A 16,728-nucleotide genomic window follows, 5' to 3' on the forward strand; every position below is an offset into this window, starting at 1 on the left:
CCAATTCAATTATTATTCACTTGTCTAACGACAATAATTCAAGAGCCAAATATCTTCATGCTACCAATCGCATTTGTAACGCAGTTTACAAGATTACTCCTTATTTTGTGCCATTTTTCGGGACCTATTCATTTAATCACCTCGTTAGCCATTCTTCAAAATAATATCTAATGAATAGATACATTATTTATTCTGATACAAGCTTGTCTTAGTCTGTAACCATTCTAAGTACGTTTCCCCGTAGTCAATCATCTATTGCATCATACGAGTATGTTATAGGCCACACTACGGTACGTTGTTTTCAGAAATTACTACACTAATTTTTACATTGTGTGCAGAAACGACTGCCATATTTCACTCATCCAGCATTTTATGCAATTTACTTGATAAGCATGATTTACCAAAATACAATTATAAGCTATTTAATAATTAAGTCGATTGCTCACATGCTACACGCCATGCGAAAGCTATTTCAAGCGATGCCAAGGAATTCTCAAAGGTTACAAGATATGTATACGTCTCGTTTCGTCAAATGAATTACATGTCCTCGAATAATGAACTGATAATGTCTTCATTTGGCATCAGAATTACATGAGCAGCTACTAACTACCTAGAACGGTACGTGGAACTGACGAAATAGTGGCCTCAGCAGACGTCAGATGTGGCTAACTTTCTCATTTTATTCCGTTAAATGTCGAAAGAGGTTAATTTACCGATCCGCAGCTTTAATTGATGTGAAATATAAATCAAAGAATCCAGAAGAAAAGGGGAAATCAAATAATTTTTTCGATGGGAATTTAATCATGTCTCAGAAAGGACTCGCTCTAATTGGCACGTAACGACCAGATTCGGCAAAAAAATGGCGATCTCATTCCCACTTGGTTGAGCTTCCTGGCGGGTCGAAGTCGAACCGCCTCCGTTAATTGCACACGTGGAGGGATTTTACGGAAGAGACCCTCCGACGCTGAAAAATATAAATGCCTTTGGATCAAGAAACTCTCAAGCTTAATGCAGACGCAGGAGGCTGCTGCAAGACCGATAAAGGATGACGCTTCATGGCGAGTGGTCCAGTAGAGGAAGTGCAAAAGAGGGGAGATGAGGATTCACCTCCCCGAGTAACGGACGAAGATGAAACAGACAATCAGCGCTAGACGTGCGTCGACTACGTAGTGGTTGCTCATCTCGACACGCTTAGAATTAGTGTCATCTTCTAGCTGACGTCACTCGCCGATTGCATCCGAAGCTCCACCAACGCGTGAGTAACACTTTCGCATTTGGAGCTGGCTCAAACGATTCACGTCCTCTCAATCAGCTCGCCCCGTCTTCCAGCTAGGCCAAGTGCTTCGTGGCGTCGGCCACTAATGGTCCGATGATAATATTTTTTGATTAATGGCAGAGGAAAGAAAAATTTAGATGATGACGTATTTCAAGTGAAACGGAAAGGTAGAGAAAACCTTAGCTATTTCGTCCTCGTGAACTCGATTAGCATCTAGGATGAATGAATCATTACCTTACGTCATAGGATTGTCAGTAAATAAATGGGGCTTAAGTCACGAGAGAAAAAAGAACTTTATTAGTATATTAACAACACATTTCAGCTCTCGTTTTCAGATTTCACACGTCAACTATCGACCGAAACTATGAAGATTGCTCTGAACATGATAAATTGTGTCGTAACGGCATATCCGCGACACCAAAATTATCATCGGTTTATTTGGATTGATTATGGTTAGTCTATCGATAATAGAGATTCTATTACATCTATTCCATATGGTCGTTGAACTTTTAAAAGCACTATTTCACGACGTAACAATTTTTTGGTGCATATAAAATACAAGCGAGACTATTGTAAAAGAGCACGTGCACACTTTTACAGAAAATTCTACATGTTCAACTCGATAAGGTCGCAGCAGGGCGGCGCCGGGTAGAAATCCCCATAAAAACCGTGTCGCGATGGAGGCAAGCGCCATTGGAATCTCTTCAAATGAGTGAGAAATCACATTTCAGAGGTGTCGGCCGGGAAAAATAGAACCATCCGACAATGGGCGTCGAAAAAGCCGTCTAAGATCTCGTCGCTTCCACCCCCGCCCTTCTTCCCCACTCCCTCCCCCCCTTCTCCCCCCGGATTCCTCCCCCGCTGCCTCGTCTATTCCTATCCCATTCACACGGCGAGCGGGAGGCATGGGGCGACCAGGAAGGAGGAGGGAGAAGAAATGGCTATAAGTTCACATCTTAAGGACGCCACGAGGACATGTGGCAGAGGGTTTCCAAGGGAACTGACGGAGGCATTTCCACGAGAATTCCTCTGAGGGAGGAGGACAAATAAAACAGAACGAAGAGGACTACGCTAAAGGGTCGAGGCGAAAAAAAAGGATCATAGAAAATGTACTGATATCAAGATAAAAAATGCCCACACTGAAAAATACCGCTCAATTCTATTACATAACCATCAAACTATAACTAAGATAAAGTAAATTATTAAATGTTTTTCACACCAATTTCTTAGCTACACAAGAGTGTTTGCGAACCGTTACATCCGAAACTTTGAATTGATTTATTTAAACGTGAATTGAATAAAAGTCATTCGGTACGGATAAACGATAACCACCCTTGAATTTGAGAACTTAAGTAAGGATATAGTAAGAAATGTCAGGGGATTTGCATAATTTATCATACACATTTTTATGAGCCACCATTTGTCAAATCCTATCCATTCTCACAAAAACCAAACCGCGCAGCATTAATACCCACTTCCCTATGCCATGCAGTCTCAAATCTAAAAACGGCATACTGTTGGCTATCAGTTTCCATATGCGTCGGAGTGCGATATTAACCTGTCGTGTTTATCGAACTTAATTTCCGAGGTTTCTAGTGAAGCCGCACTAATCCTTCTCCATTGTCACGCTTCACCGAATCGCAACCATCTTTGTTTACTGTGACGTAATTTACGGACAGCCCGTAAAGTTTAGTGAAACTTGCCACCGTTGGACAAATTTTTCCATTAGTGACACAGTTAATTCACCGAGGGTGAATGGCATTTATTTCTAATTTGTGCTCAAGCTGCCTTGAAGGATGAAGGAAGGGAGCAGCTATGGCTCGTCCTCACCAGTCTCGCATGGTACAACATCTCCCTCGATTGGTCAAAAAACTACGCGTTTAGAGGCTTCGGTAGGCCACCGTTGGTATGAATATACAGGTATATACATATATGCGAACGTGAATGCATACACAACCATCGATACCGTAGTCACCTTGGAAAGGGAAGAGATTTATTTTTTCTCCGAATCGACGAAAATGCCCCGAGTGAAACCTCGGACGACAGAGAACGCCACGAAGCACTAAAGGAAGACTATCGCAAATGCGGAGGAGAGGGCGGACGACGACGCCAGTTCTAGCCGGGACGAGATCTTCCCGATAGTGGGGATCGATCCGTTTGCGGTAAAGGAAATGGTGGGAAAGAGAAGAGACGGCCCAAGGGGTGCACGGAAAGAGGGAGCGAGAACGAAATCGTGAGGGTTAGGTGGTGGGGAGTGTGCTCAGAGACTACCGAAGCACGTGCTAAAAATTGGACGAAAGGGAGTGGGCAGAGACTGACGGACGCGTAACATGCCAAAGGTCCGGCGAACACTTGAAGAGTGTATCATTGAATGGTTAGGAAAGCTGGACTTCGAGGAAAGGGATAAAGAGAATATATCTGCGACTCACGAGTGAGAGTGAATGGATAAGAGTGGAACAAGACATCTGGAAACCGAGAAGAAAACAGGAAAATAAGTAAACTATTGGCAGTGACCAACGAAATAAACGTCACAAGTTGTTAGGGAGACGAGGAATCCGAAGAAAGACATTCGGAGAAAGCCAAAAGTGGATGGATGCGATATGAGAGGAGGTTGGATGTGGAATGCCGAGAAGGAAGGGAGCATATTACGTCATCACGGAAGAGAATAAGCATTTCTAGCGAGAAACTAGGAGCAGCTTTTGAATTAGGTAACTAGACTAAGAGAAGTTAGTTCGCACATTTTAAGTGCCCATATAGGAGGAATACTTGCGTTCAGGGATCATTCACTACCGACAAACACAAAGAATACCATGCCAAATGAAAACATGAAATTCCATGCGAAATGAAAACGAGAACAAATCATAAAAAATAAGATCAGGGATAGATGACGTCGAAGTTTCCAATCCCTTATCTTTGGGAAAGGAAAGGGAAAAAGGGGAAAACCTTCGGGTATGGATGAATCGGTAACTCTTCGATATATTCTTCATTTCTCTCGCCTGTAATTCGAATGCACCGAGAAAAATCAATTAAATTTGACGATCATACAATGAGAAAACAACAAAAATGCACATTGAGAAAAAGAAGCCTGCCCTCAATCAGTTTGGAGACGCATAAAAAAATCTGTCAAGGGCGGAGCGAGAATTAAGAAGCCGGAATGATAATGAGGAACATAAAACCCGTTTCCCGACTGAAATGAATAAACCCCTCGCCCTGAATGTGTATGCACACCACAAGAGAAGCGATCCAACCGAGAGATGAGCCAAGTTTTAATCACGCATCTCACTGCAGAGCGAAATTAAACTTCCCTCCGAAACTCTCAAAACAGTCCAATCAAGCCGAAAATTCATCGTTATCATGAAATATAAATTAATCAACTTCTTATCCGTCCCCAGCGACCCCCTTTACGACTCCCCTCACTGTTGCTTCGCATTTCCTAGGCTAACAACGTTGCTTTGGAATGATGCGGGTTGCCCAGCTTTCCGGCGCAGCGGGGGAGAGAGGGAAGCCTCGGACCGACGAGACAAACAAAAAAGTGACCGAAAAACCGCTGAAATATTCATGGCATCATCAATGATCCCTCTCATTCGGAGGCGATCGTTATTGACAAGAGGGTGAGCTTGGAAGGTTTGGGGGGAAAAAACAGACATTAAAGCCAGTGGCTTTCGAATCCAATGTGGGCGTGTATTAAATTAAACCTTTTAAGGATTACATGCTTCACACGCAATCGCGACCCCACGGGCACACAGTAAAATGTCAGCGTACTTACGTTGTAATGATGCCAGCTTATTTTTAATTAGACAATTAATTTGGTTTCGTATGACGACAAATCAAATTGATGTGGCCGATAGTTACGGATTATAAAGCGATTTCGTCGGATTCGCAAAATCTATTTATTCCGCTGAAAACTTAAAGGTATATGCATTTCGAAACACACAATCAATTTAATGACTAACCCACGTGGACAAAATTTTAATACTTATTGCGTGAATAATCCAATACATCAAATTTGGATTTTAAACCATACGAGTTTTTCAACCCAGCCGACTCCCTATTACCGAAAAGACTGCCGAACATCGGCCTGACTTTTTGGTTGTTAGGGACGTATAGTATATTTGAAGCATACTGAACAAAAAAGTAAAAAATAAATGAAATAACAACACTCGGTCAGTAAACAAAGCGGCTATGCTGGTTTCCAGCTAGATCTCCAATAACATTCAAAGGAAGTGGCGAAGTTTCCAAGGACAAAACATCAACAGCCCGTTTTTTGTCACAGGTAATCTAATTAAACTTTTCACTTCTTTGACTTTAAGGTGCAACTCGGGCATATTCGTTATAAATATAGGGAAACGATATTAACACTTAGCCAATGGCAAGCTAGACCTGATGGATACCAACAACTCTCGATGAAACTGAAGCTTGCAACACGAACGAGTGCACTTAAAAACTTATTTCCCGTCTCCATTTCTTTTGTCATTCGAGCCAGACGACAGCGAAGCATAAAAGGACCCGTGCTGTTACAGTCTGCAGTCGATTCGGCGAGCTTGGGTCGCCTCCCTAACGCCAGGCTCGATTCGGCCTTTCAGCAACGGAGGATCCAAGCGGAAATGGACTCATTAAACTCGTCACTCGCGACTGCAATTACACGGGTGGACGAGTGGGCGGGAACGAGGACGGCGATCAGTGGGCAAGGCGAGCAATCCCAGAGTGTCGCGTGGGGGTCGGAGGGGACGGGAAGAGAGAGAGAGAGAGGAGTCCCAACTGACTGGGGGACGAGTGGGAGAGGGGGTGGGTTTAGAGGGGGGGAGGGAGTCGTACCCCATCGCATCAAATCCCTCAGTGCACTTCACTGCGGCTGGAGAGAGGGAAAGAGAGAGGAGTTCCGTGCGGAGTGTGGAGGGGAAGGGACGGAGAGTGGAGGAAGAGGCTCCCTCCCACTCCGGGGGAGTGAAAATTTCAGATGAGAGGGGGCCGGCGGCGAACAGGTTCAGAGGGGGGGAGGAGCGAACGGAGGGGGGGCCGGCGAAGGGGAGGACGGGGGGTATAAGGAAGCGTGCTTTGGAAAGTGAGGGGGGGGTAGAAGAGGAATGATGATAGGAGTCCCACCCGCCACCCACCCACGCCCTCCTCATAAAAGTTCTCCGCCATCCACGACACACTCTCCCTCCTACTCGCCCCGACCCCTTTCCAGCGGATGGGTCCCCGGGACGGAGAGGCGAAAGTAAATGAAATTTCGCCCCAGAACCTTAGTGCATGATTAATAAGCTCGGGTAGCCCCTGGCATCAAGTGGATTGACTTTTAAAGTGATGGAGTGTACGTCAACGAAATTGCTGCACAAAGAACATATTTCCTAGTGCAGTCAACTAGGTTACTCTTAGAGATTGCGCTACCCATGTCCGCAATATAATTTTCCTTAATCGAATATCATGTGGTCCTCCTTCGACTTGATGTTAACGTAGTACCTCATGCGATGATAAAATGGCGGGGAATGGAGATGACTCCAGTTTTATTTAATCGTTTAGCGTGTTGTAAAAACAATAACACTTCATGAAACGAAAAATGTTGAAGTTATTACCAAATTTATCTTAGCTCCGTGCTCGTTTTGCATTTTTGAAATACGCAATGGTACTTCATCCACAGCTGTCCAAAGATGGTAATAAATATGCTATTTCCGGAGAGGTTTCGTTAGTGAACATAATGTAAATACACAAATGTCATCCGTACCTTATTTAGTCAGACTGCGTATGGTACGATAAGCAAAATGTAGTCAAGTAGTCCAGGAAGGAAAAGAGAAGACTGTGCCATTGAGAATAATTTTTCCGCCACTGATCCGAATACTCGGTCGGTAAAATTTTCCGCACACTGACATTAAAAGAAATGTTCTGCACAAGCTAAACGCTGCATGTTGCTTAGAAAATAAAAAACCCACACTATACACATAAAAAAAAGCTTTCTGCTTATCTTTAGGCTGAAAAGATGCTAAATTGGGATCTTAATGGCCCTTTGTCCGCATAATTTACCCTTATCGGCCCGCCATAGGTCTACAGTTGAAGAACTCTGATCAGGAAGACAAATCGCAGTTCAAATAACTCTCTCTACATCGTTTTGCAGCGTTATTGTCCACTGAAAATTTTCAATTTATTTTTTACGATACGATAATCATCACTAAAATTAATGGATGCCGAATTGCGAATCAAGGGACGTTTTGCATTTGATGAACTACGGCGATATGAATCTCAGCCGAAGCGAAAAGGGCATACGTGAAGTCGCCTCGACGAAAAGTTGGGCTTCCGGGAAAGACAAGTACCTGTGCTACGGAGGTTATCTCCTTACGTTTAACCCTTGAAACGGAAACGGAGATACGAGTGAAGGAGACACCGAGACACGGAAAGAGACGGGAGGAAGGGGGAGGGCAGGGGTGGGAGAGCCACAAAAGAACGAAGGGTGTAGGGAGAGAGGACAGGGGAGCAGTGGGGGGGAGGGGCATTCGGGCGGGGATTTGGGGGGGCAGGAATGGGGAGGAGGCATTTTGGCAGACTCTCAACTCAGACGGCGAGACTTCCTAACCCTCCCAACGCAGCCTAGTCTCCCCTCCGTGGCAGGAGAAAAGCTTTAACACCCTCCCCCTTCACACCAAGGCATCCCATTTTCCGACCCTTCCCTGTCTCCCCACGCAGCCTCATTTCTTGCTCCCCCGCCTCCCCCGTGCTCCCACACAGCCCGCCGATACCAAACCCGGTACGCGACATGGATATCCACGCAAGCACTTTACCCTCTGCATGGATCCACTCTGGTCCGGCATGCCCACCCCGCCGCTGACCACGCAAAATCGAGCTCCTCGCACCACGGGAGAGACTGTGCAAAATTGGATCCAGGTATTTATACGGATTTCCAGGTTCCACTCTGAGATAAAGACTACGCTGTCTGGTGGACAATCGCTCTGTTGGTATCGCTATACAATTGCTGAGGAGTGACAGAATTCCGTACGATCCCCAAGGTCATGTTTTAACACCCATTCCGAAACATTTCCGGGACGGGATATTCACTTACTTTTAATGATTAATATACAGCTTCTTTCTAAGCCAGAACTATGGAATTTTTCTTACGTTAGGGTACTTAAAGGTGTACCTGGCATTTTTAAATTTATCCATAATTATTTTTTCATTCTTCGTATAAAACTAAATGATTAAGCCAGTGGCTTTATAATCTTTGCCCTAGACCAAATTGAGTAGTTTCAGGCGTTATGCGGGGAATTCGAACATAATAAAGAAAAGATAGTAACAAGTTTCCACCAGATAATATTTTCCACTCATCTAGTGGAAAATTACTCCCATGTTTTCTTTATTTTTGACTTAGGGTTTTGGGGGAGTTCAAAAAGGGACATTCCAACGATTTACAAGGAAATTTACAAGGCCTCCTCAATTTTATACGAGAATTGTATGAGAGTGGTAACTGGGATTTAAAAGTTCTATCACAAATTAACCGTCCATCATTAGGTTATCAGAATCACAATTTAACTAATCTCGATTCATCTTAGTTACACTGACTTCTAATCATATAACTCTCCATTCAACACCTCGAAATACCGTTTTTGCCCATCCTAGTCCTACGTAATATTCTCTCACTCGCAAATTTAAACTCTCAACTAAATCCATATGTTTCCATCTCTACACAAAGAGATTACCAACCTGGTTCTACTCAAACCATACTCATTCTCACAACACCACACATATATTACTGTTAGAACTCTTGCCGAAAGACTATCGGTTTACAAAGGTTCCCCCGATCTAGGACTTACGAGGTTCTACTAGGTTCCCCTGCTCGTCCTCACACGATACTTTTTCTCCGCTCAAATGGGAGTCCACTGTCAGTGTGTCACTCTGTCGTTGTCCTCTTTTCTACGCCCGTTCCCTCTTTCTTCTGCGGCAGAGGAGAGAGAGAAATCACGTTTCTCCTTCCCCCTCAACTTCCTTTCCCTCCAAACGGGGAATATATAGTGGAAGGGAGATAAATAGGGTTGTGAACGAGATGATACTCCACTGGAGTCATACACAAACCCCTTTGAAGTATGTATACACTTTAGCCGCGCATAAGGACTACGCCTAATATCAACCAAATAATTTGATAATAATACGAAAAGAACGAAAAGCAACGGGAAAATAATATGGAATGAAAACTACCCAATGCGAGTTAAGCCGCTAAAAACGGAAAGCGAGTTTTTTTATACCTAGGCTCATTTTACAATAGGAAATACCGATCCAATTTCATTGACTGGCTACATTAAACCGGAAGCACTTAAAAGATATTGAAGCGTGTGCCCGACGAGCAATTCAATCCTTTCTTTTTCTTTAAGTGTTCAATTTGGCAGATTGATTCCACAGATTTTTTTATCTATATGCTTCAATAAGCCAAATACATGGCAAAAAATCTATTTAAGAGCCCCAACTAAATTGATCAATCATCTAGAACAATGCCCATTCGAATTGATGGCTTGGGATCCTCAAGTTTCCCAACGTGTCATCTGGTTGGTGTACACTAAGAGTTATTCACAGTAATGGCTGCCAGCTCCGGACCCTTCCAACCCCTAGGGAATTTAATCTCGACTGAGAGGTTAACTGCTCCACTACATCTGGACCCCTTTCTTGCATCACTTCCGTATTATTCCACGCTCATCCATTTTCCATTCAGTATTCAATAACGCATTTTTGTCTTAAAAAGCCTTTTTTTAGTGAGCTACTCTTCGATTATTTTAAAATTGCTTCGACTATCATTTCTATCTCATACTTCTATGAACTCCAGTTTTTGCTTAATTATTGACGACAAATCGATCATTCAGGTAAAATACTTATTCAAACAAAAGAGTTTTTTTTCAAATTCCTACAGAGGGGCCTATTATTAATACGCTCCGTCGCTTAGTTACCAAAAATATTCGGCGGGTGTATTTTGAGAAATATGGGTCCAAGAATAAACACCCTTTCGTTCCCTTCGTTTGTTACCCCCACCCTTTATCACCACACTCTCTCATTCTGCTCTTATTAACCTTTCTCACGCTTCCTCCTCTTCTCCTTCTCCCCATTTCTCTCTCCGTGCCGCCCAGTTTCCTCCCTTTATCTCCTCCACCTTCAGCGTTTAGTCTCTCAACCTCTCACTCACACGTACACCCCTCACCACCGTTGTCTCCTTTCCGTCGCATTGAGAGTGGGGCGGGGGGAGGGCGGGGGACGGAAGGAGCACGAATACCACGGCCAGACATTCGGAACCCTCCCTACAAGCCCCTTTCCCTCCCTAGCCAACACTTCCCCCCTCTCTAGCCGACAATTCCCCTCCCGGCGTCGCGCGGCCTGATTTTTTTCCGTATCTCATCCCCCTCCCCCGCCAACGAGAGGACGGGGGAGGGAAGGTAGAAGCGCGCCTGACATCCATCGCATCCACGCGCCTCCCACGCCACCACCCCCACCCCCGAAATTACGGCTACATATACATGCGATACAGCCCGCCACCCGAATATACGGCGGAGTTAATGGGAGACAATGCGCTACCCAGCGCGCACCAAAGATTCCACCACGACCCGGGTTATTAAACGTATTAAAGCTGCCGCCGCCACAGCGAGAACCATCGGAGGAGTGGGGGGGAGGGAAGGGCGATGGGGGTGTGGGGAAGCGGGAGACAATTGATTTACACCCCGCTCAGGGATCTTGGGGCACGTGGGCGATTACTGCGGGGGCGTTGAGACGGATGATCCCTCACCGCCCCAAGGTCCCGGCGATTCGACAAGCAAACGGGGGAGTGGGAATTCATTCACTGGCGCTACGGCCCGAACTGCTTCACTCTTATTCTCATCCTGTTAACATGGGGGAGTGGGGGTGGGGGGGGAATGGCGGACTTCTTGTACGCAGAGAGCCATCATCTCGACGCCTTTGAACTCAAAACCATAGGAGTCCCTTCACAAATGAGACAAACGCGGAAAAACCAAGAATGTTGCGAACCTGACCGAAATCATTTTCGTCGCGCCCAAAGTTCTTCAAATCAAAATGGGTGTCACGTTTGAATGCCAAGCTCAATCCTTCACGTTTACTCGTCGCAGCGCTGGGAATATTAATCTCGAGTGACCACAAACGTTTCCAGATTGAATTGGCATTCATTAAATCAAAATTCAAACAGCTTGGCATCGCGACCTTATCTACGTAGGGATGAGAGTGATTTGGCTGGAAAATCCACACGCCATGAAATACAGTTATGGTCGTGGAAGGACGCGTACGCACCACGCGTTGGCTCAAGCGCACGAGTGATTGGACATCCTCGAGTTATTATAAATGCTGCTGGAAAAGAATTTCGGACAACTTTCTCCTTTCTCAGTCATTGTCCTCCGCCTGGTATTGGATAAATTTCTCAATCGAGTGCGTATGGTACTTTCCAGGATGATTATAAGACAATATTAAGAATTTACGTAGGTAAGTCATAATTACAGTTCAAGATAAAAGGTAAAAATGAATATCAAAACAATTTGTAAATTATAAATGAACCCAGCCTTCGCTGATTTAGGAGTGGCATTATAAAACAAAAGGTGGAAAATCAAGAGCAAATAATCATTAACAGGGAGAACAATTTTATAACATACGGAACGAAAATGTTACCGAGGAAAGGATCGCTATTTGAGCTGAAAAAAGGCATAATCGGCGGAAAACCTTCGCAAGCCGTGCAGCGCGGTGGATGACGAAGGAAGGGTCGTACCAGAGGTTAAGCGAGCCAATGCCTCAGACAAGACTCCATCTGAGTGCTCATTGGGGGCGCAGGCGTTCCACTCTACATGCGAGGATGCCAGAGGAAGTGTTGAAGAGGAGGATTCCGAGGGGAGACGACACTCCGAGCGGGAACCGGAGGGATCGGGAAGGGGGGGGGATGAGGAATGGGGAGGAAGGGAGGGTGGGAGGGAAGAGGCGGGGAAGAGTGGCAAGTTCCTTCATCCCTTTGTGGGGGAGTGGGGTTGAAAAAGAATTCGGGGGAGAGACAAAGATGGAGGTGCTTGAAGAAGGGGCGGGAGAAAATTCCGAATGGATCTCCCTCCAGATGACAAGTAGATGTGAAAACCGAGTCGCTTAAGGCGCTTAATAAAGACAAGGGAATATATAAATAATTCAAAATGGCACTGGCAGTGATCAATGAACGCATCTTTCGCGGCAGTGGTGGGTAATGACTCTTTTTTAAAGATTTTTTTAAATTTCACGTTCGGAACGTTTCTCCTGCCAACTAAGCTCGTAGGAGGAGAAGGATCAACTACAAAAACTTAAAAATCTTATCCGAATGGAGAATCTGGAGCGCAGATGAAAGAATAACGAACTGAACGGAAAACTAAGTAGCCGCTCCGATGAAAAATAAAACCAAGACGGGTATTGCATTAAATATTTACGTGTCAATGGTATGAATACGAAATAAATGGATAAGACTAATTTTTCGTAACCTAGACGTCGCACGAACGTCATGAGATATATTTCTGCTCCACTTCTTACCAATAAGCTACGTTGTTTCCTTTTAATGCCTTCCCTTTCTCAGATACATTCCAGAACGAGTAGGAGAAATTAAAAATATGACTCCGCGATTAAATCTCGAGGGAAACAATTGGGCCACACATTTATTTATAGCATCATATAACGCATACACGTTAACTTATTTTTGGACAAAACAAAATTTGAAAAAATATTTAAAGCAACGGAATCAGTTACTCTGGTTGGAATGTCACTGAGGGAAAGAGATCCACACGTGGAGGGTTATTTCTTTCTTCTAGAATAAACATCTATTGGAAATTAAACTTCACTTATAAAAATTCTCGTGAGAATACTGCTACGGCACGGTTCATACGTCACACAAACCACCATGTGTTGTGCCGAAATGACAGTCGATGACGTGTCAAGTCAAAGGTAAGGAAGGGGGATGTCAAGCTGATGACGCCGACCAAAATATGAGGAAAAAGAGGCCTTCGACCCCTGGGCCGCGCGAACCCACGCCACCGTCCGACCAACCCGCCTTCAACGCATTAGCGTGGCTCGGGAGGCGTCCGCAAGTTTAACGCCCCTGTTCCCGCGCAGAGCGGAGGATGGGACCCGTCATTAGTTCAACAATGGATCGTGAAAAAAATCAATATACAGAAAAAGAGAAGAAGTGACTCGGTAGTTATGGGGAAAAGGGGAACAGGGAGGGAAGGAAGGAGGGCGCAGAGCCGGGGAGTGAAGGGGTGAATGGGGGTTAGAGATAGGTGGGGGCGCTGGTGGTGGTTAGTGGGGAGGAAAAAGGGTTGTAAATAATAGGATTAGGTGATTTCCGGGGCGGTGGCGCGCGACACTCGCTAGAGTCGTCCTCCGTCAGAGGAGAGAGACTTAGCCGCGACCTTTCACGCCGACACGCTTTCGACGGGGGGTAAGGGGGGTGGAAGAGCGGGGGAGGTTGGGGAGGAGACCGCCGACCGCGGACCGTCGCGCTGAGGACCGCGGAGCGCTGGGCACCCGGCCGTGGAAGGAGGTGAATGGATACGCGGATACTCCTTCACACCTCCTTAACGTTTGCATCCCGTTAAAAAGCCTCCGCGGAAATATTCAACGGTCAAATCCCATCCCCACCCCACGGCCTCGCGTGTCACCTCAATATATTTCGCAAAGGGACAAAATTTCGGTTCTATACTTAAAAAAAAAAATTACTGCCACCGATTTAAGCAAGTTTAACATTTAACGCTAGCGGAAATTGCCAACAGGAATTGCCATGAGTTTACCATGCGATTATTGTTAGAAAATATTGATCATACGGATAAGGAGAGCGATTTATCCATGAAAAGAAATACGGAACCGGATAAGGAAATGCCGTAAAGAGGAATTCCTATGGAATGGAGCGCAACTGAACTTAGCTGTCGGTCGCCTCACTTAACAACTGTGACTAAGGGATTTCACGCGCAAATTAAAGAAGAAATGTTGAAATAGACATTAAATACTAAAAAGAAAGTTCATATTTTTCTCAAGGGAAAACTCTTTTAACATGAAAAGGTATTGATGGCACGGAAAACACGGTTATGGGTACCTGGGGGAACAGTTGAAAATTAAAAAAATTGGGACACACTACTCACGAAGATGAATAAATATCACCCGCATCACGTGGCTATCTACACGAATCAAGTAAGAATGCCACATTAAGTACCTATTTCTTTCAAAATTCGAACGTAAATATCTAACTCCGCCATCATAAAAAGAAACCAATCGCAGTGAGATGTAATCGCCAAGAAAAAAATTCGGCCACACGCGAACCATAGATGACGTGAAATAAATGACATTAACATTTATTTCTATGCAAGAGCTGTTCCCCATCGAATAATGTTACATGCAAACGAGACCATCGACATTTCTTACAGGCGAAAGGCAATGAAATGGAAAAATAAACTCTATTGTTGACCTCATAAAAGGAATTCGGAGAGGGAACGAGAAAATTCAATTAATTTTTCGCATAATTTTAAGACGTGAATTGTAATCTTCGTGAATCGGATGGCACGCGATATTCTCTTCGCGTCACATTTCGCTTGCTTCTCCCTCACGCGAACCGATATTATTTTCCCATCCGTGACCCAATTACCCCAGAGACTTTCCTTACGATTTATGTGCACGGGGCGAGAAGGGCGGGGATATGGAGGGGTGGGTGGGGGAGATGCCCCCGAACTAGAAAATGACGAAAAACAAAAGACGGGCGGATTCCGGTCGCAAAACACCTGACGACGGCCACACCCTGGTTGCCGTCCGCCTGGTAGCGCAGGGGGAAAGTCACGGTTCCCAGAGAAGCGTGATCTTCCGAAGGGCAGTCGCGTGGGAGGGACAATGCGTGGACGCTTGCTTACCTGCGATTCCTAGGACGGTGGATGCGACGAGGAAGAGCGTGGCCAGCGGCGGTGGCATCCTGGACGAGCACGCCGCGGCCAGCGGCGCGCCGCCTCTCCGCCTGACACGACTCACGCCCGCCGCCGGAGGCCCCCAACTCCTTCCTGAGAAAACAAGAGAGAGAGAGAAAAAAAGGATTCGCATCAGTAAACCTGGTAAATAAAAAGAAAAGAACGAACAGTGATACACACTCATTATGAGAACTTTTCTACGTACAAGTCGGGTTAAAAACGCGCGCAAAGTCGTCATATTTCGCATCTCGCGGCATTTGACTCGAATCGCGGATCGATATCGCTGGCGAAATACAACGATAATGGACCTCATTTCATTCGATAGCCATCTAACGGGCGGCTCCGTAGCCCATGCCCTGATTCTAACGATTAGCATTCATGAAAACTATTCGCATTTGATCCAGGTACCCAAATTACCAACCAAAACAGCTGAAAAAAAATAAAAAAAACATTCCGAAAATAAATGCTGTTTTTTAGCCCATTTTACTATTAAACGGCTTGAATCATTCGAAATATCTCACGGATCGAGCACTTGCCCTGCCGCTGAAGCTCACAGGTGCCTGGTGAGCTCTTTACTCTGGTCATTGAAACGGCAGGCCGGTTATTAGATACAGATCATCAGACAAACGATCCGTTGAAAACCAAAATTAACTCTGACATAATACGCCACTGGAAGTAGCAACGCATCGGAATTCATGAAAAACAGTATTTATATCCGTCCTCTGAAGAAAATATAATGAAGGAAAAACAGATGAATATTGCGTTGGATAACATAGTTTAATTAGGCCATTTCGAAATAGTTAGGAAAGATAATATTTTTATTATTTCATTCATTTGGGAATGGAATAATGTACACGCTAGTACTCGTATATGCTTGAATAATAATTCACTGCGCTAAGCATTTCCAGAAAATCAAAAGTTTCAAAAATTTAAAAAGTTTATTATCGGCAGTTAAATTAAATTTATCTCGACCTTTTTAGTGCGTTCAAAAGGTCTACGAAACTCAGACAGACATCGACTATATTATCAATGCATGTTTCGTCTAACCAATGCAACGTAATTTTGGGAGGAAAAAATAGAAAACCGTCTGCTCTTAACGGTAAACATAATTAAGCAGGGAACACCACAGAAAGCTTTCAAAGGGGGTCATAAAAAGGACCTCTCGACGAAATTAAACGCGTTTACGTTTAGAATGAGGGCCCCCAAATACACTCGACATAATTTACGAGTCTCCTTAGGAAAGGGAAAAAATCGGGTTCTCTTCATCATTTCGGGCTCGACTCGAGGGTCCTACTTGTATTTATGAATGCACGTAGCACAAAGAGGAAGACAGATTTAGAATCAAGAGGGTAAGAGAAAATCATCCGTACATGAGAAAAATTACAAGTGCTTGGGACGAAAATAGGAATATAAGGGAAGAACGTTGCCATTCGTCCTCAATTTTACAGAAATATTTGTGAAAGAAGAATTCACGTCGGCGTAAATTACGATAAAGAAGATAATCGGTGATTGATGAACCATAATATTTTTTTTTAA

The 16,728-nt window shown here is 44.6% G+C and overlaps 1 protein-coding gene across 1 annotated transcript in view; it reads right to left on the reverse strand.

Annotated features, from left to right (window-relative positions):
* LOC139697303 (uncharacterized) overlaps positions 1-16,728 on the reverse strand; it is a 241,236-nt gene that overhangs the window by 157,751 nt on the left and 66,757 nt on the right. Inside the window, exon 2 of the mRNA XM_071595969.1 lies at positions 15,142-15,285. Coding sequence (XP_071452070.1) covers positions 15,142-15,285 — 144 coding nt within the window. The remainder of the gene's footprint in view (positions 1-15,141; positions 15,286-16,728) is intronic.

Source organism: Hetaerina americana, unplaced genomic scaffold, assembly GCF_022747635.1.
Source record: "Hetaerina americana unplaced genomic scaffold, ioHetAmer1.1.p SCAF_72, whole genome shotgun sequence".
Classification (NCBI taxonomy): domain Eukaryota; kingdom Metazoa; phylum Arthropoda; class Insecta; order Odonata; family Calopterygidae; genus Hetaerina; species Hetaerina americana.